General features: G+C 37.3%; 1 protein-coding gene across 5 annotated transcripts in view; it reads left to right on the forward strand.

The window, feature by feature from the left end:
• PTBP2 (polypyrimidine tract binding protein 2) overlaps positions 1–26897 on the forward strand; it is a 54900-nt gene extending 28003 nt beyond the window's left edge. For 2 of the 5 annotated variants that reach the window (XM_064455556.1, XM_064455560.1), the window contains 11 exons: positions 248–420; positions 834–977; positions 4641–4805; positions 4882–4992; positions 14083–14278; positions 22189–22343; positions 23816–23849; positions 24300–24392; positions 24767–24983; positions 25086–25163; positions 25293–26897. In XM_064455556.1, the coding sequence (XP_064311626.1) occupies positions 248–420; positions 834–977; positions 4641–4805; positions 4882–4992; positions 14083–14278; positions 22189–22343; positions 23816–23849; positions 24300–24392; positions 24767–24983; positions 25086–25163; positions 25293–25425 (1499 nt within the window). In that variant the 3' untranslated portion in view covers positions 25426–26897. The remainder of the gene's footprint in view (positions 1–247; positions 421–833; positions 978–4640; positions 4806–4881; positions 4993–14082; positions 14279–22188; positions 22344–23815; positions 23850–24299; positions 24393–24766; positions 24984–25085; positions 25164–25292) is intronic. The other 3 variants (XM_064455557.1, XM_064455558.1, XM_064455559.1) reach the window with 3 other exon arrangements.
• The last annotated feature ends 404 nt before the right edge of the window (positions 26898–27301 follow it).

Here is a 27301-nt window from a genome sequence, read left to right on the forward strand (position 1 = left end):
GCTGTGGGTTTTCTCTCATTTAGAAAACAAGTTGTGATTATCACAGAGGGCTGTTGAATTAATCTTGAACAGTCCACCTTTCCTGAAACCGTGTAACATTTGTCTCATGAACCCTTGAATTTTATGTAGGTCAAACTAAGAGATGGCTTACTTAAAAATTATCTTATATGTATAATTAAAAGCATTTTTAATAAAGCACTAGTAATATCAGTAAACTTTTCAAATACAGTCTGAATATGTCTTTCAGCCAATGGCAATGACAACAAGAAATTCAAAGGTGACGATAAAATGGATGGGGCTCCTTCTCGTGTTCTTCATATCAGGAAATTGCCTGGGGAAGTGACAGAAACGGAAGTTATTGCTTTAGGTTTACCTTTTGGTAAAGTAACCAACATCCTGATGCTGAAAGGGAAAAATCAGGTAATTTTCTGCTTTTCATTTTTTAGTATGCTTACCATGTCATTTCAAAATATGCTGTTAAAATGCTATTGAAATAAGTCATATAACAGTAAGTATCAAAAAAAAAAAAGAGCCTTTGTTCCTTTAATCTTTTATGAACTTATACTGTCTTTTAGTAAATTTTTTTGGGAACGGGATGGTTGGCAGCTACATAAAGCAAAAAAATGAACTGCAAGATACAGTCCTGCATTTTCACAGATGAATTTTTGGAGGTGAAGTAGCTTAGCGAATAAAGTTGGTACGTAGAGAATGACATACTCTGAGGACTGATATTTGTTAAAACGTGTTATCGAACCCCTTCAGTATTTTATATATGCTGCTGATAGGAAGATGTTCTGCTTTGTAAATACTGAAAATTAACTGTTTAATTACAGGCGTTTTTGGAACTTGCTACGGAAGAAGCAGCTATCACTATGGTTAATTACTACTCTGCTGTGACGCCTCATCTTCGTAACCAACCTATCTATATCCAGTATTCCAATCATAAAGAACTAAAGACTGATAACACGCTTAACCAGGTATACTTACTGTTATATAGTATTGCAAGTGCAGGCAGTAGAAAGTGAGGCATGGCATGTATTCTTGGCTCGTGTGGCATGTGTTTAAATTGTTTGGTTTTGTCCGCATCCTAACACTACTGTAGTCTTACCTATGATCATTCCATTTTGTGACATCGAAGGGGATTTTCTTTCTGTGTGATCTTTGCATTATGATGAATTTTCTTAATGTTTCCTTAATGTAAGAAGAAAAACATTTTTGAAGTGTCTTTTAACTTTATTTTTTCCCATAAAATAAGTTTTGATCCTACAGTCTCTAACTTTCTAATTCTGACACATTCTGCAATTCTAATGCTAGTTTGAATTTCCCTGGTGATAATGACTGATGCTAATGCCTACATTTCAATGTTTTTGAATGATCTCTCTGGTAGCACTGGTAACCTCTGCTTATGTGATCTGCGGTTCCTGGAGAAGAATGCCTTAATGATCACTGTAGAGGCAAATATACTTAATAACAAAAAAATGTTTTGCTATTGCCTCTGCAGAACCTATTTCACAATAAATATAGATACATGTATCTGTTTTTAGTAGAACAGGAAAATTAGCAGATGTGACCATTTCATATAAGTTATAGGGGGAGAAAAGAGACATCAGCTTACCACGAGTCAGGTGATTATTTTAAGGTTAACTTTCTTTCTGATGTTACCGAAGACAGTGTAAGTACCAAGTTACGGTTTCTGTTACTCGAGTCCTGTGTTAGGTAAGGTATGTCAATAGTAAAATTATAGACGTTGCCTTTAAAAACAATCTGAGGGTAATCTGATGAAAGACATCTTGGTTAGATCAAGTACAGTGTTGATTTTCGTGTTGATCTTTCTAAACATTCCTGTTCCTTTGAATCTTTTGATAGCCTGCCTGCTGAAGGTACTTTTTCAAGACTGAGATTTTTTTTTCCCCTCCAAAATGTCAGTTATAAAGAAAAATAAATACCTTCATTTAATTTTGAAAAAAGAGAATAGAGGATGAATTCTGCCTGCAAGTACAGTGGATGGACATACTCCCTTAAGAAACTTTCTCTTCTTACATTGTCTTCTGGCTGCTGTGGTGATACTTTTTTTGTACTTCACGTGTCCACCTTTTCAACATATAGGGTGTGCTCACTTCTGAGCAGCTTTTGCGCCACCGTGTGCATTAATAACCAATTTTAACATATTCCCAGTCTTTCAGGTATCTCTTTCTTTAATTTAGAACTAAATAACATAAGTAGGTACTTGGCAGTAAGTGTTCTGTAACTAGTATCTCATGAGGCATACTGTAAAACACAAGACCGTTGGATGTTCTTTTTTTTCTGTAAGGAAAAATAAAGGTGGTGCAGGCATTGCTTGTAGTTTGCTTTTTTCTTTTAATAGTCAAAACGTATGTTTTTAATCTATATTTGAAAGCTTTCCCATCGAGCCAAATTAGTTTTGAAATTGTCTTTCTCTGGATGTTCAAGAAGGAAGATAGGAAGAAGTCAGGATGTTAGTACATGTAACTGGGAAGAGAGGGTAAAAAATTGGAGAAAGGTGCAAGTAACTTAGTTATAAAGCAGAGGAGGGGGGGAAAAAAGGGTATTTAACCAAGGGGTACTTTAAACAACCAGGCCTTTAGAAATAATGAAAGTAGGAAAAGTTCCATTAAGCTGAGCTATTTGAATTTCTCAATAGTAGCTTCCAAGATTATTTTTAGTTATGTACTCAGAGTTGGCTCTGAATAAACAGATTCAAAAGTGACCATTTAAGTTTTCAGCTCCGCTTTATAATTCTATGAAAATCATTTTCCTCTGCGACATCAAAACGTTGAGAGGAGCATTTAAACTCAGATTTAAAACAAACATCTCTTACCTTGTTTCATACAGTATCTAGACTCAGAAGAATAGAGAACAGAATGACCTGTGTAACTGTAATTCTCTTTAATCATCAGCCTGTCATAAATTTAGTCTTTCTGCACAGACATTGCAACATTTAGAAATAAATAAGTGTTACACTTTAAGTGGTGTAGCTGATCTTTTAAAAATTAATTTGTTTTGCAAAAATAAGCAAAGAGCTTTATATACTATGAAATGTCTCCCAAAGTGGCTATTTATATATGATACTAAATGTTATTTTCAACTTGACAAAGTACTCACTTTCATCATAATTCTACAGATTTTAACCTTACTTGCCTATGTTAAGTCCTGTATTCCTTCCTGGATTCACGTTAACTTTAGTGGAATGAAATATGATATATAACCGTAGATGGACAGTGCTAACAAGGGTCATATGTTAAAATTGACTTCACAAGTTTTGCTACTTTGGGTTATACAGCTTAAACCTTTCCAGTCGCTTTAAGGAGTGAGTTTTAATTGGTATCTGCTGCCTCTGTGCTTACAGAAGGAGTAGGAAGTAATTGTGCTATTCAGCCAAATATCTGAACAGCTTGAAAGTTGTGTGTTTCATACAACAGGGGAAAAAAACCCATGTTGCTATCAAAAGATGTTTTTTAGAGTTACAGTAATTGATGTTAAATGTAGCGGTAAATTTTGTTTTCCCAACTAGTGTTCACCAGGTCTTTGTTTTTTTGTTTTCCCCCCTCCCCGCCCCTTTTCTTACTCATTGATTCATTTCAGTATGAGGAGTATCATGTAAGTTGTGAGACATAACATTGTGTAGTAGCTCTAACACCTTTAAAATCTGCAGTATGCGTTAATATGGTGGTTATTATTTTTACCTGGCATGCTCACTTGTCTCTGTCTTGTATCGTTTTGCTTCATAAGGCTACTGTAATGAAAGTATTAAATGGAAACCCCTTGTTGTTCTGCACTTTTTCTTTCTCAGCAAAAAACCATCTAATCTTTCTGATGCTGTCAGTTTTGGCAGTGGAAGTAGTTACATAGCTGTGTGTTCGTGTGATGTCATCCTGTGGTTACCTTGGAATTTCTAAAACCCTGCTTGCATTTAAAAAACAAAAAATCCCCACACATGGAGAGGGTTTTGTTTTTCTTTTCCTGAAAAAGGGTGGATAACAGACACCAGTTTGTTTACCTCTCTGTGGTTGTTACTTTCTGACACCTGGCAGTCTTGTGTATTACTTCATTGTGCTAAAACTGAAAAGTTCAGAAGTGTTAGTTTAGTGTTATTCCTTCCGATCAGAGCCTTCTACATAACTAAAATGGCAGTGAAATATTAACTGTAATACAATCTCTTGAAAAATGGGATAAATATTTCTGGTTTCTGTAGGCTTGGGGTTTTTTGGGGGGTTGTTTTGTTTGTTTGAGGTTTTTTGTTGGGTTGTGTGGTTTTTTTCCTTTAAATGAGAAGAAAAAGTGTCTGTGAAGTGACTTGAAACGTACAAAATTCTCACTTTTTTTTATGCTTACGAGTAAAATGATAAGCTTGCTACTAGGAAGATTGATATTGGTGCCGTTTGAAGCCCTTCCTTACTGTGACATAAGGATTAATTTATGTTTTCATTTTTATTGTCTCTTCTCACAGAGTCGGACTGCATTGCATTTACGTTGTGTTATGTCTGTAGCTCTGAGTTTTAAATAAGTGGACTATTTTATGTTTCTGAAGTTAACTATTAATACTGCTAATTAATTTCTAGCTATCATCTTGAAATATTAAAAAAAAAATATCTGTCTTCTATCTTCTTTTTTCTTTTAAGCGGGCCCAAGCTGTTCTTCAGGCAGTGACAGCTGTGCAGGCAACAAATGCGCCCATTAGCGGGACCACTGTTAGTGAGAGTGCAGTGACTCCAGCTCAGAGTCCAGTACTTAGAATAATTATTGACAATATGTACTATCCAGTAACCTTGGATGTTCTTCATCAGGTAAGCCAAATTTCATTTTACCTTGAGCTATGGTTGGGAGGAACTCGTGTCTAAAACTTCACAATGTTTTTGGCAGATATTCTCTAAATTTGGTGCTGTATTGAAGATAATCACATTCACAAAGAATAACCAGTTTCAAGCTTTACTGCAGTATGGCGATCCAGTAAATGCACAGCAAGCAAAACTAGTAAGTATAGTTCTCTCTTAAATCTGGAGACCTTCCGTAACTCTAAATGTCCGTAAAATGTTACTATAACAGAGTATTGACCGTAAGAATGTCATACTCCTCCATCACTTGTGAGAATTTTTTGAGATTACAAAATAACTGGGAATTATTACATAATGTTGTTATGCTGTGTAAAAATGGTGTTTAAAGATACTATGTTTAAGGGCACTGTTGTGTACAGAAGTGTATAGATCTATAATTATGAACAAATATTTTAATAAGACTGCACAGAGGTGAAATAATATGCAAGACTGCAGTAGTGAAAATGTCAACCAGAAGTAAAAATGTAGGACGTAATGTTGATGCTTAATTAATTGACTGTGAGCAGGAAATTCAGTACGCCTGTTGGATTATTGATGGTAGATACTTTGTAAGCATCAGAACAAATCTGTGACTTGTGGATCGGATATAGGTTTGTGAAAGCATTTAATTATAGTATCCTGGAAAGAAACCCAACCCTAGACTTCATGATAACCATAAATGCCCAGAAGAGAGGGTGCAGTCTTATTCGTGGGCCCAGACTATGAAGAAGCTTTGCAGCAGTGACAGATGAGAGCAGGATCTTAATTTTGTTTCACTGGAAACTCTCCTACCCTGGGTAGGAGAGGCAAGAACAGGTAACTGGTTTTATTCGTTATATCAGGAGAGAGCCTATGGATAAATTACGACAAAGATCAACAGCGTGTCATCTAGACCAGATGTTTTGAATTAATAGAATGGAATATGTTCACATCTGTGGCAATAGGAAAGTTGAATCAAAGGGAAAAGCTAGATTGTTTAAAATGTTTGAAGATTTTTTTTTGAGAAATGGAACAAATTTGTATTTTCAAACCTTCACGTGCAGTCTGGATTTGTGGAAGGCTGATTAAAATTGATGTGCTGGTTAAGTGTTGCTTGGCAGCGAAGACAGTGCTTGTTGCCCATAGATGACAGAATAGCTGAGAACTTGAGGAAGTGAAAAGCTTGCACCTCAGACTAAGTTGGCAATGAATATCTCTTAGTAGAGGAAAGAAAAAATAGGCTTAGTTTTCTGCTGTAAAGAATGATGTCTATACTGAAATAAAGACCTTCATTAAATGGTGGAAGGTGGTTATTTTTATCCTCATCACCAAATGAAATACTGGGTGTTGATTAAAAAACTGTGATTCATTGGTCACGGTTCTCTGATCAAGATGGGGAGTCATAAAAAAAAAGAAAAAGAAAAAACCCACAAAATTTGTTTTCAAAAAGCAGAGGGTAAGTTTTCATGCTGTTGAGAAAAATAAAGTTAGCCAGAGACAAGATGACTTGCAACTTGATTTATGATTATCTAGTTTAAGAAAATGTACTCCAGAAAAGCAGTCTGGAAATACTTGCAGATTTGGACTGCAATTTAAATCAGAGATATCCTTTTCAGAGATGAAGAGTATCAAATCTTCAGTTGTTTCTTGGAGCAGAGGGAGGTGCAAATACGTCACTGTAATGTGTAAAAAAAATTTGCTTAGATGGGATACACCTTTCTGTTTTTATGTAGCTTTAAAACTGTAATATAGAAAGTAGATCTTTAACCTACAATTGCTGCAGAAATTGACTGTGGTCATTTAGATCCACATTTGAAATATGTAATAAACCATTGGATGCTAATGTGCTTGTTGCAGAATGTTGTAATTCAGTCTTGATTCATGTTTGGAAAGTTATTTTTCAGTAATAGATGTTAATGCTGCTTTTAAAGTACATTTTTGAAGCAAAATACGATATCAAGTGATAAATCTTTTGACTTCATTTTTTGAGTCTTACATATATTATCAGAAGACATAACGGAAAGATGGCGTCTGTGAGATGGACTGTAGTGATTTGAAAATTATCAGTGTAATTCTAGGAATGTATTTATAAGGAAGTGACAAAATAACAAAAGGATGAGGTATGTAAAATATGAAAGGAACTTAAGAATCTCTTGCTGTTGTGGACTTCTGACAAACTGATACTAGCTCATGGGATATTGTATTGGTCATAATTTAAAAAAATTTAAAAAGCGCATGTATTTGTTTCTCCAGTTTTGCATGTTTTGATCAGGGTAGCTGTTCGCTAGTGGTAGCTCGTGTGAATGACTAAACTTCGTTGAATAACAGTGATTCCTGCATGTAGAGTCATTGTCAGAGTGATCTTAGAGCCTATCTAGTGACAAATTGAATCGGTCTTAGGTTTATGGTTTCTTATTTTAACCAATCTATATATAAATAGACAAAAAACTAAAGAGTAATACCAACTGCAAGTATTGAGGAATGCTAAATTTGAAGGAAGGTTTGATTTCCCCGCTACCCTCCCAAGCTAAATAGAGTAAAATAAGTACAGTTCTAATGGTTGAGCTTCCGTGGTAAAATGTGAAGTGCCACCAACCCAAAAATAGCTAAAGGAAAGAAACAGGGGAATGATAAGAAAAACCCCTCCAGTTTAAATACGTCTGGGAATACAGTAGAAGCAAGAGGATGTGGTGGCTACACTTAAGTTGCATGGAGTTCAAAATTAAAAGCATGATAAAAGAGTAAAGAAGTTGTCAATTTGTTTTCCGTCAGTTGCTACTATAGAAGATAATGGGGAAATTTAATTTTCCACTGGCACTCTTCACAGGAAATCAGAATGTGGCTTTAATAGAAATTGAAGACTTATTAAGGAAGTTAAAGAGCAATTTGACAAACTCAAGTGATGTAAGTACCAAGGAGAGATGCTATTCATTTGAAGGTTCTGAGAAAATAGTGACACTGACAAGGATGTACAATACGAAGCCTCTAGCCCTATGGGACCACTTCTGCTTTTTGAATGAGCAAGTAGTGAAAAATTGCATTCCTGTTCCACTTGCTTTGTGAGAAACTAATTTCCTGTAAAAGTAGATTATGGCTACGCTGATTCATGTTTCATCACCTCCCTCAGATCGGATCATTATAGTTCGCTATACCGGCAAGTAAAGGTGAAGATGACAGACTTCAGGTTCTGTGCGATGCAGCAGTCTAGCCATGGGCTGGAGAAAGTACTGAGAATGCGCAACAGTAGAGCACGTTAAGCTACTGTGCTTCTCCTAATGAAACAGGAGGTGATGTCCTGGAGATGCCTGTATACATAAGGAGATATTCTAAGCATCGAAAATAGGTCATTTACACAGTAAATGATCCGTACCCTCAGCAGAAGCAGCAAACTTAAATATTTGAATACCGGTAATCTGGTATACCATAGAAAGATCAGAGTGCCAGTGTTGCTATGTGAAGAGCTGGCAAATCCAGAGTGTTGTCTCTGTGTAAATGCACCAAAAGTACTCGTGACAAATCTTGGATGTTGACAGCTATTAATGCCTTGTCTATGGAGGATTAACTGAGACACATAGGGTAGTGCATGACAGTCATCTTTACCCAACATGGGTTAAAAAAATATCACAGGTTTAATGGAGAGGTTCTGTTCTAGTTGGCCAGTTGGTCCTTACTTGGCCCGTAGGCGATTCAGAGTATCCGTACAGAGATTCTGTTGAGGTTTGACTCTACATTCAAGATGTCTTCCCTCCAGTTGTTTCGAGCGACAACATAATGGTGGCTCTGCACTGGTAGCAGTCTGCAAAAGATCTGTGCTGGGCTACATCGCCCTAAAATTTGTAATAGGAACTCCAGGTAGCCTTTGCCAGAAAGGACATCTCCGGATAAGATATTTAGCCTCAGGGCAATTATCCATGATTATTGCATTAAGGATTTTCAGGCATCTTGAAGCCTAAAGAGCACAGTTAGTGCTCGGAAATGATAAGTAGTGTTCAGGTAAACAGAAGAGTGCTGGATTATGTCTACTGTATCAGAAAGCCCAGGAAGTGCAGCAACAGTGTTTGTGTCCTGGATTCTGCAATTTTGTAGAAAAAAAAGAGTAAGATATGCAATTGGTGATTCAGTCAAGGAACTGCCCATAGGAGAAAAAAAAAAAAAAATCCTGTTTTTGGAGTGGAATGTGTTTTACATACACTTTTTAGCCACAGAAGCTTCTCATATCCAAGACACTTGTCTCAAAGGGAGTTAATTTCACTCAAATGTATATCCGTAGGATGCACTTGGGACACATCTCTCCCAAGAGCTATTTACCATATGACCTTCAGTTACTTTGAGGTACTTATTTGAGCTGGAGTGTTTTGTATAAGGATTACTACTTCTTCCTTTTTTGTTTTTCTTTCCTAAATGCCTTAAACTGTTAGGTCCTTCTGAAGATTTTGTTGCTAGTTTCTCCTGCTATGTGTGCTTCGGGGAGAGAGACAGTATGACTAAATGTCTGTCTCTTTTATTTTTATTTTTTTTTTCCTTTTCAGTTTGGAGAGAAGGCAGTGGTTTTGTTTTGTCTTTCTGCCACTTTTTTCTCTCTACTCTAATTTGATTTTTCTTCATCGGACGTTGGTAAATGCTTTCAAGCTATCATCATCCTGCAAGAGATCTGTTTCCTGTCTTGGATCATCATCTTAGGTGCCTACAGTGCTTGACAAAGAGAGGGGCAGATATATTATTTGTTGTGGCTTGAAGCCATGCATCTCCAGAAATATCTGCTAGCTGAATATCTGCTAGCTAAATCTTTGGGCTGTTGTTTTGAACTGAGAATATCAAAAGGTCCAATAACTTTCTGTCTCCCAAACTGTGTTTTTGTCTGTCTTCTAGGTACCATATGTGAATTAACTAAAGAACATTTTAAGTGGCATGTCTGTTCCTGATTTTTAGAGGGTTCTCTTGACCATCTCCTGTAGGGGGGCTTCATTCCATAGATTCATGGTCTATACAGGCCTTAGGAGAAGCTCGTCAAAGCATAGTTCCCAAGAATATAGCACCTTTCAAGGGACTCTTCTTTCACAAGGATTTTTCAGACATCTTGAACCCTGAAAGTAAAAAGAAGAGCAGTGAATTCTATCCATAACATCAGCAAGCCCTTCGTTCAGGTGAGGAAAGCCTCAGAGAAGAAGTGATTCTAGGAATGTTGTTCTGCTTTGGAGCTTACCGATAGATCTGACTGTTACCTGCATGAAGCTGCATCAGAGGGCTGCATCAGTCATTCAGGATGTTACAACATTTTGTAACTTTATAGAGTACTTTCGCCATCCGAGATCACCTTTGCTGCTGTTATTGCTCACTCGACATCCACACTCACCTTGGGAAATGAGAGATGCTAGTGCTGTGAGTCCATGTTGACTAGATAGAAATTCTTACTGTCTTTTTGCAGAAAAGTTTGTTTGTGGTCGATTACATCAGCAGCAGGAGAAAACACTGTTTACTGAACTTTTTCCTTTGTTTCTTTTTTTTTTATCTCCATAGGAACAGTCTGTTGTCTCACTTGTGATATCTGTGGGATCTTTTCTCAGTCAGCAGTTTCCATCTCTTCATCCTCCTGGCTGCTCTGAGCAAAAAGAGAGGGTAGATTGGCCTGATTTTTATGAAATGGGAGAGTATTGTGTTGTGTGGTGCAGACCTCCATTTCGTTGATGTTCCCTATATGGTCATTTTTGCTGTCTGTGACAGACAGTCGTAGCTCTCTGTTCTGGATCCTGATGGCTTCCCAGGCTATTTCTGCTATTTTCTGTGGCGTTAGGCCTTGCTTGCTCATTCTTGCCTTCAGTGAAAGGTGCTGCCTTGAGACATGAGCAGATTTTGGATTCTTTGTGAATATAGCCCTGGTTGCTAAGACCCTTTCTAAATATTTTGAGTTTTTCTACTGTAGTAGTTGTCTAGGAATGCTAGCGTCTTTCCAGCCAGGTCCACTATTTTTGAACTTTCACTGGTATTGGGGTTTGTGATTTTCTTTACCTCTGGTTTTCTCCCTTTCCTAACTGCCATAGCTGATGCAGCAGCGGAACCATGCAGCATACTTAGTTAATGAGGAGTCGTCTTTGTTTGGTGTGGGTTTTTTTTTGTTAGCGGTGTTTTTTTTTTTTTCCTTCCCAGAAACAATCTAAGTGGCCATAGAGAAACTTGTATGGCTGATAGTGTGTTGTACTGTGGAGTTGAGGTCATCGTGTCAGTTCAGGCACGTGCCTCTCTCCTTGGGTCTGTGTCAGTCTGAATTGAGAAAGGGATTTTTGTTTGTTCTTTTACCACTGTTTTCCATTGGTCTTTTGCACATTCTTACTAGCTCCTAAGCACCACGCTGTGTTTTTTCAGGAATCTGCCTGCTGACAAGCTCTTGGCAGGAGGTGAGCCACTCATCAGAATAATTTTAGCCCTTGGGAAAGTCCAAGAGGAGGGTACTTCTTAGTACCAAGGGGGAGGGAGGGAAGGCAGGGGCCTGAAAACGATTCGGTGTCATTACACTCTTAGTATTGCAGGATGACAGAAGTTTTGATGCTTCTGTTGTCAAGGCTGCCGGCACAGCCGAGAATTATATCTTGTGGGAGGGTCCTGTGGTACTGGATCTCCTTGCTTTGGCACGTGTGTGGTGTGGTACTGTGTCACATGTGAATGTATGTATAGATGAATGCTCAGAGAAAGAGAAGTTTCTTAGTATATAGAGTTCTTTGATGTGATGTCTGTATGTACGTTCGCTACTGCCTTCTCGCATTTTTCAGGATGTCTGTTTGAGAGGAACGTGGTTGGAGGGTTTGTTGCATTCTTTTATTGCCATATAAGAAGGAGCTCAGGACACACGCATTCACAGTTGTATCTTTACATGGCAACAGTTAATCTTGAAAAAACCCTAGCTGCTGGTAACTTCTCTTGCATTGTTGTTGGAGGTGTAGGATGCTGCTGGTAAAGGTGGGCGGGGTGAGTTTTTCTGGTTTTGATCCGCAGCAAGGCGCCGTTCCCAGAGTGTGACTACAGTGCTCGTTAAAGAGTGCGTCTCCCTCTCCAGTTCGGGATGTTCTTTCAGGCTGCCTGTGTCTCAGCTACAAGGGATTTCTCTTGTGCAGTATTCTTTTGTATGTACTTTTCGTTGCTTTGAATTTGTCAGAAAGAGGAGTTTTTGTTGTTTGGGTTGTAAGTTTTAGTTACTTATGTGGTTCCCATTAAACGCTGACTACTCTGGAAACTACAAACATGGGTATAATTTGGTTTGCTACTTTTTTCAGACTAAAAGAGCTTCGCAGCCAGCCATAAATCAGCACATCTACAGACTGTGCAGAGGTATAATAGGAATCTTGGTTATGTTTTAAAGACTTAAAGCTTTGTGTCATGGTTCTGTGTTTGGACAAAGCTAAAGGATACTGCCTTTTGGTCTCACTTGTACCTAGTTTTCTTCATTATGTGAATGGGCATTTCCTTAATTGCACTGGCATTGTCTTTGACAATGAGTAAGCTCTGGCTGCGTAAACTGGACCTACCTTTAATCCACATCTGAGTGGATTTTAGAAGGTGAGTCTTCTAAAAGTGGTGACCGATTCCCAGTGTATACTTTTTAGATGTAAGTGTTCAGGTGAGATTCTTTTCCTAAGTACCAACATTAGGAGTCTTGGATTGTGCTTTGCCACTGTGTGTAAAAGAGCTCGCAAATGCTGTGTTCTGTAATGGTGACACCCACCACCCCAGCATTACAGAATTAATCCTCAGTTTGTATTCTATGAATCGGGACGGTAGACTCTGCTTTGCCAGTATTGTATAAAGCATTGTTTGAGCTGAGTTTCAAGCAGGAGTTTCTCTTTAATTGCTAAGTATTTGTTGAGATGATGTCTAGATTGTTAGACTTCTATACTTTTTTTGTATTATTTTATTTTCCCATTATTTAGAAGTTCACATAATACTGACTTATTCTTGTACATTGGCTGCTAATGGTGGTAATTCTCCTAAGTGATTTCATGAGCCCTGGAGATGTCAGCTGTGAGAATACGTTTGTAGGATGGGACAGCCCTGCTGGCCCAGGCCTAGCAGAGGGGTGTCTGCAGGATGTTCAGTTGCCAGATGCATCACCGTATAAAAATAGCTATATTGCTTCCATACCCAGCAGGTACACTAGGTTCTTTCAGTGCTTGGCTCAAAATACTGAGCCCTACCAGAACTTGAATGTGTTGGGAAGTGCATTGCAGATGTTACCAAGTGAGCTGTGCAAGAGCTAGCTCAGGTCCAGAACTGGTGCATTCCAGTCCAGCATTAATCAAGAGAAACAAAAGATCTGTATTTGAAAGTGTGATTTATTTGTTTCTTTCACCGGGTATATATAAGGTAGCTTTATATTTAACATAATGACTTGTTTTAATGGATTGATTTTTAAGATGAGCTGTGTCTTTACTTCCTAGCATTTCTTAAGAATATAAACCAACTTAGTTATAAAAGTTTCCATTTTTAAAATCTCTCATATTTAGCTGTTAGTGCTTCAGGTGAAAGGAAGGTATGCCCAAAATGTAAATGGAATGAAATCCAGGTATATCAATTTGCCTGGTATATAATGAAGATGGACGAAATGTATATAATTAGGCCTTTTTAGAGAGTGTTTTCTTAGAGTTCTAAGTGGTGTCATGTTAAGAGTTCATGTGAATTTTGCTGTTAATAGGCATCCTTTCAGAAGTACCAGCTAATTGTGAAAATGGGATTTTTTTTAAAAAAAAAAGCTGTTAGTAACATTAGGTTAGCAGATAAACTTGCTTTTCTTTCAGTTTTGGCACTAATTACCTTTAAGGGGGAAAAGGAAAATATGCAGGATCAATGTAAATATTCTGCTTTAACAGATAACTGTCTAACATGGTATTTAAGTCTTGAGTTTTTTTTTCCTCAGGTCAACTTTCTGTGTAATAAAAGTACATGTGATTTTTTTTTTTTTGAGGAATTTATTTGGCATTATGGCTGAATTAAAGCTGTCCTATGGAATACAGGTTAATTAATTATATTCAGTAGACTAACATTTGTCTGCATTAAAAGGTCTCTTGCCACTTTGGTGCATAAACAGTTTCTAGGTAAGGGAAGTAAACATCCAGCTTCCTGGAATCATGTTAAGAGAGGTTAATGCATTTTAATCTTAATTGGTTTTAACCTAGACAGTAAGACGGATAAATAGCTGTATGCTGACCTTGTTTTTTTAAAAAATAAATTGTGCAACCAACCTGAATTGTGTATTTTTTTTAAATAAATTGACTCCCTTTTCCAGGCCTTAGATGGTCAAAATATTTATAATGCTTGCTGTACCCTACGGATTGATTTTTCCAAATTGGTGAATTTGAATGTCAAGTACAACAACGATAAAAGCAGGGACTACACTCGTCCTGATCTTCCATCTGGTGATGGACAGCCAGCGCTGGACCCAGCTATTGCTGCAGCATTTGCAAAGGAGACGTCTCTTCTAGGTATGATTCTGACGTTGTTCTTTTGTATTGCAAAGTTGCTTGATTAAAATCTTTATTAATCCTTCTAACGGTTAAAGATCTTAAATTGTGAGTGTCCTAAGGCCCGTTCAGGCTTCAGTCTATGTTGTGATCTGAATCGCAGTAACACAAATACATTGTCTGTAGAAGTCCTGCACGAATGAATGAGAGACTGCATGACAGAATGAGAAATGCACAAAGTATAAGGAAAAGAAGTGTTAGTTCTACTTTTATGCTCAAATCTGTCCTCCCCTCTTTCATATATTCCTGTCAGCTGCTACTGCCCACCTTGCCCACCCTGCCACCCAAATTTGTAACAGGCACTTAATGATTTACATGTTTCATTCATGCTAATGCTTATTTGTAATATCAGATTATGAAAATAACATTTTGTTGGTTTCCTTCAATGAGGAAAGGTTATGCTCTTTCTTTAAAAAAGAACAAAAAAGTGCTATTCTCTGGTTTCCCTAAATAAAAGGAAAAAGAACGATCTGTAGTTGCACTTCTAGTGCTGTGGTATGTGAGTTCTATTATTCTGTCAGCTCTGAGTTCGTCAGAAGTAGGTGAAATGCTCCGAGAAATACACAGATAAATGCATCTTCTGACTATTGGCAAAATAAGTAATGCGTGCGTTGGGAGAAACTTGTAATTTTTTTAATCAATTAATTACATAAGTTTCACTCCTACTTCTGTCAAGTTGCTGTTCTTTGGTGAGAACACCTTTCACTCTTCAAAATTTAATAGTACTCAGGCATAATCTCATGACCTTTACAAAACCTGATTTATTATGTTGTGATCGTCGTTCTTCCCACTTAGTTTTTTTAGTCTTTTTCTTTTTTTTTTTTCTTTAATTGCCCTTTTTTCTTCTGAAGAAAATTTAAGAGCAATGTAGATTTCATGCCTTCTTTCTTGTACAGGATGGGCTGACTTGGAGTAAGTCAGAGTTAATGTAGTAGAGAAGAGCCTCTGCTCTCCGGGTGTTAGAGAAGTTAGAAGGCACTTAGTCAATGATGCAAAGCCCGGGAAATGAGTGAATATTGTAGTTAAGGCTACCGAATACTGCGCTGTGTCTGCCCCTTTCCAATACCAGATTACTTGAAGGATGCATTTCCTATCTCATCATAAATTCCACACGCACCCACCTCTCGCAAATTTTGGAGTGCTTGACTTCAGATCCTCTAGTATGACTTGCAAAATGGAATGTCGCTTGTAGCTACAGCTGAAGTTTTAGAAAGCAAAAACCACCATGAAGTCTCTGAAGAACGTGTTTTAACTTCCTGTCACTTAAAAATTGAAATCTCTCATTTCATGGATTGATAAGGAAATGGAAGAGCATTTCTGAAGAAGTTTGACACCATAGTGATGAGTGCTGTAGAAACGCTCTTGAGGCAGTTAGTAATTCTTTTGTCAGCACGTCATGACTGGAACATAGTCATGGGGCTGCAGGATGAGGAGTAAGGAGACAAAAACAAAGTAAAGCTGCTGCTCGTTAATACAACACCCATCATATTAGGTGTTGTAAGGCAGGGTTTTAGGAGAGGGGAGAGTTAAAGATTCATGATTTATAAAACAGGGCCAAATGCAGCATTATCTATGTTAAACTCTAATTCTGACATTTTCCTGAATCCTGAGAAGTTGCTTTCCAGTCTCAGGCTTACTAACGTATTTCTTTGTATACAGTGCTTATAGTAGGCATCAAATTAACAGGTTTAATTTGTTTGGCATAGTGGAATCATGCTCTGAGGATGCTTCGATCATTGCATCACTTCGGATACGCTTAAGTTTGGGTTACTATACTTGATATGCTTATCCAAGTGACTTTAGCAGACTTTATGTTCTAGTGTTTTAGGCTTGAAAGTCACCTCAATGCTTGTGTAGCTTTTGCCTACAAAACTATGTAAGTTTTCGAACCTTTCGATTTTAATCAGGCTCATTCTTTTGTGTATATTAAAGGATTTTGCTAGTAAACTTATGAAGATGACAGTCATATTCGCTAATGAGATATTTTATTTCTCACTCTCTGCTTGGACCTCTAAATGTGCTGTTTTTCTAAGGAGCAGGAAAATAAAAGGTACATGATGTGTAACTTTCATTGCAGGTCTGAAACACTTTCAGACCGTCAATGCAGTCATGTTTATTTTGAGAAGTAGTGGAGATTATATATCATGGTTGTTTTTTTTCCTTTTGAAAGAGACTTAAGGGAGCTGGGTACGTTTTCTAAGTCTCCTCACGGCCAACTGGGTGAGCTTGGTATATTGTAACTCTGCATCTTCTGTCAATTGGGGGTGATTATACAGTGATTTTTTTTTTTTTTAATTTGGTCATTTAGGGTTTGGGTTTTTTTCCGAGTTGCCTTTTTTAGTTTGTTTTTTACAGATTTTGAGCTCTTCAGCTGACGAACTTTACAAAAAGGCTCCATAGTGCTGTTGGTGCCGTAGCCATTTGGATAGTTGTCAAAATGGGAATGGTGCTTTTGGGAATACGGAAGAACAGGGTTCTCATTCTGAGCTGCTTACTGTGCGAGAAGGCACAAAATGTAAGTGATGTAAATAAGAAAGGGCAAAGGATAGAAAAAAAAAAGCTTAAATGGATGCTTGTGCATGCCATGTATAGCTGTATTTTTATTCAGATGCTCAAAAAGAGAAGGGTGAGAACACTTAGAAGTTCAGAGAGTTATAAGAAGGAGGTTGGCAAATCATGATGTCTGAAATATGGCAGAATGGTAGGAGCGACCTTCCTCCTGCTTTCTTCTTTTATCTTAATACTTTACTTCCTTTTATTTGCTTTAGAATTCTTATTTCTGTAATGTCGATAAAGATACCTTCAGAGAATGCTCAGTCAGTGTCTGCCATGCCCTATTCGCAGATGGTTCCCAAAGGGCATGTTTCTCCATGAAAGAGTAGAGCTCCATTTTGAGCTTAATGTGATGCTCTTCAGGTTCTTTTGCGTGCTCATAAAGAATACCGTAAGTTGAACCTGGGGCATTCTTGTTAAAATTCTTGCTGTAGCTGTTCTCTTATGTATATAATACCATCGCTAATAGAAAATGTGCTAAGGACTCAGTTCTGACTTCTGCTTATGTTACACTATTGTATGCTGGATAGTTTTACAACTTGGCTGCCTTTTTGTCGTTGGCTTTTAAACAGTGTAATATAATTCGTATGTCAGAAGTGAGGTTTAGGTTGAACGTGATTTTGTGAATTGAGCTTTAGCAACAAGATGTGAGTCTTGTTAGTCTTGGTGTTTAAATCTGCTTTAATACTAAACCATTTCATATCTCAATTTCCTTCTGGATGGAGTTAACCCTCCTCTTCAGTAAATGTAACATTATGTAGTGTAGTAACACTTGCAGCTTCATAAGCTGTTAAGCAGAGATTTTAGAAGAACCTGCTATCTCCCCAGACCCATTCAGGCTGAGTATAAGAAGCAGGCCAGTAGCAAGTACAAAAAGATGGTGGTTACTTGACATAAAGCCACAAAAAAGGTTCGTAACAGGACTAGGGACTAAATCCAGTTCTCAGTCGCAGTTATGCATATCTGCATTAAGATGACTCCTCCTATTGCCTGTGGTTTTCACACATAAGTTCATCATATATTTTTAGTATAGCTTTTCATTTGCCTCTTATTAAAATGGTATTACTAATTTGCATTTGAGAAGTCATGCAAAAGGATACACTGAGGGGGAATAAATAATGGGACATGCTGTAAATAATGTGACAAAACTTCATTGAGGAAAAAGGCCTCAAAAGGGCTAGGAAAAAGGTGTATAGTATTTGTATGGTGTCCTTAATACCCAGAAAAATCAAAAACCTCTTATCTCCTAATTGTTGGAAGCTAAAATAAAGCTGGTGACAAAGCTTTCTAATACCAGTTGGTCATGTTGACAAAGTAGTTACCGTTTCTAAATAGTTTCAGTTAAGTCCTCAAATCTTAGTGTGTTGCATGATAACTAATAGTCATAATCCACGTTGTTCTTATTTTTATTTGTTAAGAATTTGACTTGTTTAAATCAGGGTGCAGTGGAGACCTACAGAACAAGAATTGTGTTTCTGTGGGGTTGTAATTTGTCTGACCTTTCCAAGAAATGAGGTCTGTGTCCTATGTAATCGGTTAGAAACGTATCAATCAAATAGATGATCCTAGCCTGCGTGCATCGTTACTCATTTGTCTACTATATCCTCAGCTGTGATGAAATAAGGTGTCAGAAATCTTTGAGACTATAAATTGGACATCTTGTTATCTTTTTGAAAGGAGAAAATCACTAATGGGCAGAATGGTCTGGTTTCAAATGAATTATCAGAAGCAGATTTTTTCTTTTTTCACCTCACGTATGAAAAGATACTCATTCTCCCTTCCCTCCCCCCCCAAAAAAAAAAGTTACAGGAGATCTTGCAGGAAAAAAACCCTTTGAATAAACAGCAACTGTATTACACTGAACTGCAACAAACAAAGGATTTTAAATAAGAACTACTTATAATTGCAAATACTAATATGTAGTAATACATTAACTCCAGTTTAGTTATTTGTATAATATTTCAGCTGGAAATAAGTCATGGTTAGGGCTCCCACAGCTTTATCCCTTGCTGTCATTGCTGGCTTTCTTCATTGGCACTTTCCACTAATGCCCCTTCTTGAGATTCTTACTAAATTAATCTGTTTCAAAGGATAATAATTGAACAATTTTCTGTATGAATGGTATTGAATTGATCTTCGGTTTTAACTTCTTCAGTGGGACCAAAGAGTGTCCTGTAGAGAGTCTGATGCTATGAAGAGTTTTGCCTTTTAAAGTATGAATTCCTCAGCTGTGCTCTGCCCAGCTATGGAAAGAGCCCTACAAACTTCACTAGTCATCTTTAAGTTTCTTTATTCCTGAAAACACTGTACTGGCTTAAAGCTTCTGAGGTTAGGGAGAGGTGCCTAGACACACTAGAAGATTGGAAATGCTCTGGTATCTTGGCATTTTCTAATACCTAAATGATTGCTATTGACCCAGTATAAGTAAGTTGTTTCCCTTCACGTGGACATGTGTCACACCTTACTGTCATTCTTCATGTGTCTCTCTGTGTGACTGCTAATGTAGCTGAACGTAAATAAACGTGACTTTCGGCATATGCAATATGAAGCAGTATAAAGTACATTTCCAAAAATGATTTTTTTTTAACGGAATTGGGTTTTTTAAGTTGTTTGAGGGGTTTAGTTTAATATTCACAGGTTTCCCTGTTCATTGTAGTCTGATTTTGGGAATAAATGTCTTTACTTCTAGCGCAGGAGTACTTTAACTGCATCCTTTATTAATTGTTTTTTTCTTGAAAGTAAAGCTATATTCTTCAGCTTTAACCCAAGAGCAAAACATGCATCATATTTATGTTCGATTTTTGTCTTGCTATTCATATACGTAAGTATATATTATTACACTTTCACACAAAATAGATTTTGGGAAACAAAATTGCTATGCTTGGACTAGCAGCGGTCCATCTAATTTCATATCCTTTCTCTGACAGCTAGTGTTACTTGGGCATTATTTGATGGAAGACCAAGCGCAGCCCTTGTAATGGGTGATCCTACCGCAGCATACCTGGGGAAGGTGCTTTGCTAACCCCAGGTAGCTAGAGCTTGGCTTACACAATGAAGTGTATTATATGTCACTTTATTGCCTATTTAATGTAACTGGCTGTTGTTTCCATAGACGCTCTAAGACAGTCTGAAATCTGTTAAGTGTTTTTGAAAGATGGAGGGGAGAAAGACGAGATGGGGTTTTTCCTTTTTATGTATTACAGTCAGTCCCACAAATACCTCGTATAATGCAGTAAAACATCATATTACTTGCCTTTTGATTCAAGTAGATTTTTCCTTTATCTTGTGGCATGAGAGATGACTAGAATTGTCATTATTCAGAACTTTTTATTCCTCTGATTTGACCCCTGAATACTAACACTTTTAATCTCTTAAACTTTATCAGAAAGCATTCAATATCTTCAATTTCCTTTTTTAGAACACTTATATTACTTTCTTTGGTGTGTGCCTTGACAGGAAATGACCAGAAAATATTTTCAATGCATGATTGAATAATACTGTTAAGCACTACTGCAAAGTAGTGATGGATGTCCTGTTGCCTTTGAGGAGTTATTTGTCCAGCCCAACAAAATATCTCTCTTTTTCTCCTTTTAATTATTTTTTTCACAAATTTGTGTAACAAAACATAAATAAAGCATTAGAATAAAGACAGAAATATTTTCTAGGAAATGTTAAAAAAAAAATAAATTGTAACCTTGCTTACTCCCCCGCCTTCTGTCCCCCTGTGTGTTCCCTTTTGATACTAAATCTGGGATTATTCTTTTTTTAAATTAATCACAGAAGGTAGGGCTTTGGAAGGGCCCTCTGGGGCTCACCCCGTCCCACCCCCGCTGGAGCAGGCACCCCCAGAGCAGGGGCACAGGGCCGCGTCCAGGCGGGGGGTGAATGTCTCCAGGGAAGGGACCCCACAGCCTCTCTGGGCAGCCTGTGCCCCTGCTCTGGCACCCGCACAGGGAAGGGGTTTGTCCTCGTGTTCAGGGGGAACTTCCCGTGTTCCAGCTTGTGCCCGTGGCCCCTTGGCCTGGCGTTGGGCACCACTGAAAAGAGCCCGGCCCCATCGTCCTGACACCCGCCCTTCAGATATTTATAGGTATTGACGAAACCCCCACTCACCCTTCTCTTCTGCAGGCTGAACAAACCCAGGTCTCTCAGCCTTTCTCAGCCTTAATGGTTGAGTATATTTACTATCATCTGGTTAGTACTCGAGCATTGCCTAAAACGGAAGAATTTATCTTCTCTTATGACTTCCTTCTTTAAAACTGCTTTCCTTCTCACATTAAGTTGTTTTTTTTTTAGTCTTAGGTAGACAGAGTAAAGGTTACATTTAGCTTGTCTACCTGGCATACTGGAATACTGGTCAAAAGTTGTGTTAGCTTAGTATGATCATATAAACATTAGAAATTTTGCCAATATACTGAAACCAACTTCAGTAAAAGAACATGAAATACTGAAGTTATATTCTTTATTGGGTTTTATACATTCTGCTACATCAGCATCCTTTTACTGAACTCTGTAAAATGTGTAAATAAAATTGCACATTTAAAATCAAGTACAACAAAGCTGGTCCTATATGGGCTATAGTGCATATGTATCAGAAGAACCTTTCGCAGATGCTGGGAGTAGCACGCTTGCCTAGTACCCCAGTGATTAGACCAGGCAAAACGAGCAGGTCTCTACAGGATCTCAGTTTCCTTGGAAGAAGCAAAATAAAAGCACAGCCAAAGGTTTAGCTAATGGTAACATGCTGCTTCAGGGAATTGCATCGCAAAAGCCACAGAGCATGATCAGTTGTTCTACCCTGAATTTTGGATTTAGAAGGTTGCCTCCTCACCCAGTTAGTGCTAAGGCTCTGAGAGATACGTAGGCCTTTTCACCTGACCTACTCCAGTGTTGTACATCTAGTCTGAAGATCAAGTTGAAGTGAGGAATGCCTCTCAAAGGGTGGTGGAACATAAGGATGTAATGATGCTGAGAGCACAATTAGTGTTTATTCTGATTTGATCAACATTTACCTTAGACCATTTTGATAAAGTAGACACTTTAAGCATTTTGGAGTACAGTGGAAACAGTTTTGGTGCTCAGTAATGTTTACTTGAAAGAACTGTTTCCACCTCATCACTTCTTTGAAGACATGATCTGAATAGAAAGAAAATTTGCATTTCTCTTCCTTAGTTAATTTAACAACCCTTTGGACGAGTTTTACAACGGAATGGTCTGCTTTGTAGAGTGTCATATGCAACACTTGTGCTGATATAGGTACTTTTTTTTTTTGAACGACTTGTGTGTGTTTCGTAAAATATGCTTTATTTTAAAATTAGGGCTTCCTGTTGCAGCTGTTCCAGGAGCTCTGAGTCCTTTGGCTATTCCAAATGCTGCTGCTGCAGCTGCTGCTGCTGCTGCTGGCCGCGTGGGAATGCCTGGAGTTTCAGCTGGTGGCAATACAGTCCTCCTGGTTAGCAATTTAAATGAAGAGGTCAGTGAAACATTTTTACTGTTTGGTTGGTTGTTGGTTTTTTTTTTTCCCCTTCTTTAGTCATGCTTCATTTGTCAGTATTTTTATAATTTCTTTGCGTTTGGCCTCTTACATTTGGATTTTAAGCTCAAAATATTTTTGCTGAGTTTTTTTAATAATCCCCCAAAGTTAATTTTAAAGCCATTATTGTTAAATACTTTTGTTTTCCCAGGTAGCTAACAACCTAAAATGCCCTTTGATAGTCGGCTACCTATTTTTTCTAAGAAAAATGTGGTAACTACTGCATGTTTGACATTTGAATTGAAAGCTTTATTTTTACAAAATAGCAACTATGCTTTCTTTTGCAATTATAATCACGTAAACTAGAATTTCTGTTTTGTTTCTTCTAATTGTTTGCTGTTTCATTTCATGCTTGTATCTCACATTTTAAGGTCTTAATTTATGTGAACTACTCTAACACATTTTTCTTTGAAGGTTCTCCCAAAGATCTTGACGAGGCACTCTTCCAGTCTCTCTTAGTAATTTTTTTCTTTGCAGTTACTCATTTGTCTTTAAAAATAATAAAAAATAATGGTGGCAAAGCATTTTCACCTTAACTGTATCTTTCTTGCTAACTCTGAAATCTAAAGGGGTTTATTTAGTTTTGCATTTTACTGTCCTTTACATTTATTTTGATGGCTGTGAAAGCTGGTATGAAATGTGGGACGTTTGTATCGGTCTAGCTGTTCCATTTTTAACTGGCCTCTGTCGCTGTAAATCATTAAGCTTTTTTTATCATCTGGTACTATTTTGTCATCCACAGTCTTGCATGTTAAAATGTTTTAGATCAGAGTGCCATTTTGAAGGATTTTTGCCTGCATTTCATAACCAGCCATGCTTACGCAGTTAAAGTTCAAAGTTTAAAATTTCTATTGCATGCTTTTTTTTATTTATTTTCATGTTGAGATGAAATGCTGTAGTTTACTCTTGATATGAATGTACTTTACCCATATTTGTCTTGGGTGACTACATTTTACTCAGTTTTTCTTGTACAGTACATAAACCAACCATTTTCTGACCAAATTCCTGCATTTCCTATGTACTGACCTATATTTTATTTTTTTTTGTTCCCCACTTCCTTTTTTTTTTTCTTCTGCATTGCTGTATTCCCTTCCCCATTTCATCCTTTTCCCTTTGTGTTCAACTTCCCTTTCCTTGTCTTTACCCAAATTCCCGTGCCCTTCCCTGTCTTACCCTTCTCCTCGTCTTTGTCTGTGTTCCCTGTCTTCATTCCCTATGTTCATGCTTCTGTGCTTGAACAAAATGTTCCTCGGACCAACTTGCCCCAATTAACCGCCTTGAAACCATGATCCATGACCACCTCACCATTCTGCGGGAACCACCCTTCGTTATGGATGATCTGTTCATCTCCGCTCTTCCTCGACTCTTCTCTCTTCTTGTCTTACGCTGCTTGCTCTTCTCTCCTTCTAAAGATGGTTACGCCCCAAAGTCTGTTTACCCTCTTCGGTATGTTATTGTTAGCACTATACTTTTATTATTGATTTGATTTTTGTTTTGGTTTTTTTTGTTTTGTTTATTTTTTTTGTTTTGTTTCACCTTAATTCTTATTTGTAGCTAGCACTTTGGCTTAAAGTTGAATAGTAAATCTTTTGCTATTTTTCTTTTGCTGTTTAAAACTCTCCATAGACACAGATTTTCTTTTAATGCATGCTAATATATTTTGCATGGTCTTTAATTTAATATCATTCACATAGCTTTGAGGGTTTATCAGAAATTATTCTTTTCAAAATTCACTATTCAAAATCTTTATCTCCTTTATTCATTTGTGAGAGTGTTGAGTTTGAGTGAGTGATCTTGTTGCTGTCTGAATGTTCCATTGATATGTCAGAGTATGTTACTTAGGTGACTGGCTTTAAAATGAACTTTTTCTTTTGGGTTACCTTTGACTTTGAAAAGGTGTTTATGGTGATGTGCAGCGTGTGAAGATTTTATACAATAAGAAAGACAGTGCTCTTATACAGATGGCTGATGGAAACCAGTCACAGCTGGGTAAGATTAGTTTTCTGTTTATATTCCCAGTAGTCTAAGTACTTGAAATGATGCTGTGTAAAATCAGGTGAACTAAGCATGTTTGCATTTGTCTGGTGTCCTGGTTACCCACGAGATCCAGAATTTTACTGTATGCAGTTCTGTTGCAGAAGGTCTGCGCAATATCCTAAATGAATTCAACAGCTGAATCACATGTGGTGGTCTCTAAATAAAATTAAATACTCGTGCAGATTCTGCAGACCTGGTTCTTGATTCCGGTCTTTTAGCACATTGACCCTTTGACTTGCTCGGGTGTTTTTCATGTTCGCTCGTGTGATGTACTGGAAGCTATTGAAAAGCAACACCGAATTGAGTGAAGTTGTTGTCTTTTTCAGCCATGAGCCATCTTAATGGACAAAAAATGTATGGAAAGATTATTCGGGTTACCCTTTCTAAACATCAGACAGTACAACTACCTCGAGAGGGACTTGATGACCAAGGGCTGACTAAAGATTTTGGTAATTCACCTCTGCATCGCTTCAAGAAACCTGGTTCAAAAAACTTTCAAAATATATTCCCTCCTTCTGCAACACTTCATCTGTCCAATATTCCGTAAGTGTTGGCCGTCAGTAAGCCAGTGGTATTAACGTGAGTCACAGCACGCTGAGCTGGCTAATGATGTCTTGCTTATGCTTATTTTCCTTCTGTCTCTAGACCGTCAGTAGCAGAAGAGGATCTACGCACATTGTTTGCTAACACTGGAGGCACTGTGAAAGCATTTAAATTTTTTCAGTAAGTACCTTTTCTGTACATAGCTCAAAGTGGGTTTTTCAGCATGTCTGAAGGAAGAGTGCATACAGGATAGCAAACATTGGGAGCAACCCTTGTGTTCGAGTCCCTAATGCCGTTATTTTGTTTCAGAAGAGATCACAAGATGGCCCTTCTTCAGATGTCAACAGTAGAAGAAGCTATTCAGGCTTTGATTGATCTTCACAATTACAATCTGGGAGAAAATCACCATCTGAGAGTTTCTTTCTCTAAGTCAACTATTTAAAAAGGCAGATTGAAAATGAGGGTGTATTGCGTTGTTTGGTGTTGTCACCTATTGACTGTTCAGGAAAGTGGGGACCAGAGTTTGTCTTCTGTTGTTTTTTTATCTTTTTTTTTTTTCACGCTGTTATCATTCCTAGGTTGTTTTGAAAAAAAAAAAAAATAAAAAATGAAAAAGCAGTGATACTAACTGCTGTTGTTCAACTGTTGTTTAGATAAACCATCATTTTGTTCAAAAGATTTCAAGTTAATACCACAGTTTTTCAACTTAGTTGACGTACGTGCCTTAAAAAGGAAACTAGTACTGCTGGAATTGCGTGACTAGTAAAAAGCAAATTTGGTTGTCTGGGGCACATTGTTACATGATAATTTAAATATGTTTAGGCAGGGGTGTGTAAAAAGGTTAAGCTTTTATTTCTCCTGCGTGATAGATTTCTTTATCTGCTGGCTTGTCACTTATTTTTCGTTTTAATTGGATAAGACGCATTACGCTGAAAGAGGAAAATGGCGTTATTTGATTTCTGCTACTTTTTGCTTTGTGCTCATTTTTTTTTTTAAAAAGGCCTTTTATATTTCATGGTTCTGGTCTAGATTCAGTTATGAATGTAGGCATTAGTTAAAATTAACAAGGTACGGAATATTAATTTCTTAAAGGACAAAAAGTGACTTCTGTGACTTTGAGCCCTACGTGAAAAGCATTGTGGAATCTTAACCTTTTTGTACACACTCTTGTGGGATGTATCATATAAATGTCAGCACTAAGTAATGTCTTGTTTGTGGCTGAATATTTTTCGTAGATGTTTTTGAGGTTGACATGACTTATGTGCATTTCAATATATATTGCCATCTTTAGTTTGTAATTAAGATATGGAATATGGTTGTGGATTTCTGAGCATGTACAGACCGGTCGAGCTAGTTCAGGAAATGGTGCATGTATTTTTCAATGACGAAGAAAGTTCGCTGCAAACGCTTGCAGGAAACTTTGTGGCAGTTTTCTAAAACTGACAACCAGGTGGGACCAAAGTTTATGTGCCTTTAGTCTTAATTTACCTTGCATTGTAATATTCAGTTTTAATAAATCTCTTCAAAATATTTTGTATTTAGAAATTGATCTGACTTTACTATAAACATGGCTCAGAATCTACAGATCCAGTTACTTTGAAAGCAGTTCTCTGTCAGTCTGAACTGTTACCTTGATTCTGTTTAAATGACCAATACTTTTTGAAATTGATGTACTTAGTTTCAAGATCCATAGATTCTGTTATCTATGTAGGAAAAGGAAAATGGTCATGTATATTTTCTATTAGTTGAGTTTTTACATCTTTAGAATTGTAAAATTCAGTATAGTTTGAAAGTGGCACAATTAAAAATTAATTTTCTAACAAAGTTGGGAGGTTTGACGGTTGTTTAATTTCATTTTGTGTGTACTCTGCTTACCTCTGTAGCATGCTCAATAAACACTTCTGTAGCTCTGTATTCACCTTTTCTGTCTTTCTCTGCTGCTTTCTATCTCTCCTCTTCTTTGTTTTTCACTTCTACTGTGCTTCTAAATTCATGTTTATTCTCTGCCAGGGTGGGAAAAGCATAATATTAAAAAATACAATTTATGGCTTTTTACCATAAATCTGATGCTGTGAAAAATACCAGCTTTTTATTTTCAGAAAGATAGTGACCCCTTTGCAGGCGTATGTGCATATTAAACATTTCCCACCCTGTTACAACTTACTGCTTTAAAGACATAACTTTTATTGTAGTTTGTTAGCTCTCTCTTTCTATCTTTTTAGTTTTTGAGCAGATTTATGCACTAATAGGTCTCTCAGGTTTGCCATGCTCTCTTGCTGCAGTTTCATCTTTCATTTTTTTTGTGTCTGCTAAAGATT

The sequence above is a fragment of the Phalacrocorax carbo genome, chromosome 6 (genome assembly GCF_963921805.1).
Source record: "Phalacrocorax carbo chromosome 6, bPhaCar2.1, whole genome shotgun sequence".
Classification (NCBI taxonomy): domain Eukaryota; kingdom Metazoa; phylum Chordata; class Aves; order Suliformes; family Phalacrocoracidae; genus Phalacrocorax; species Phalacrocorax carbo.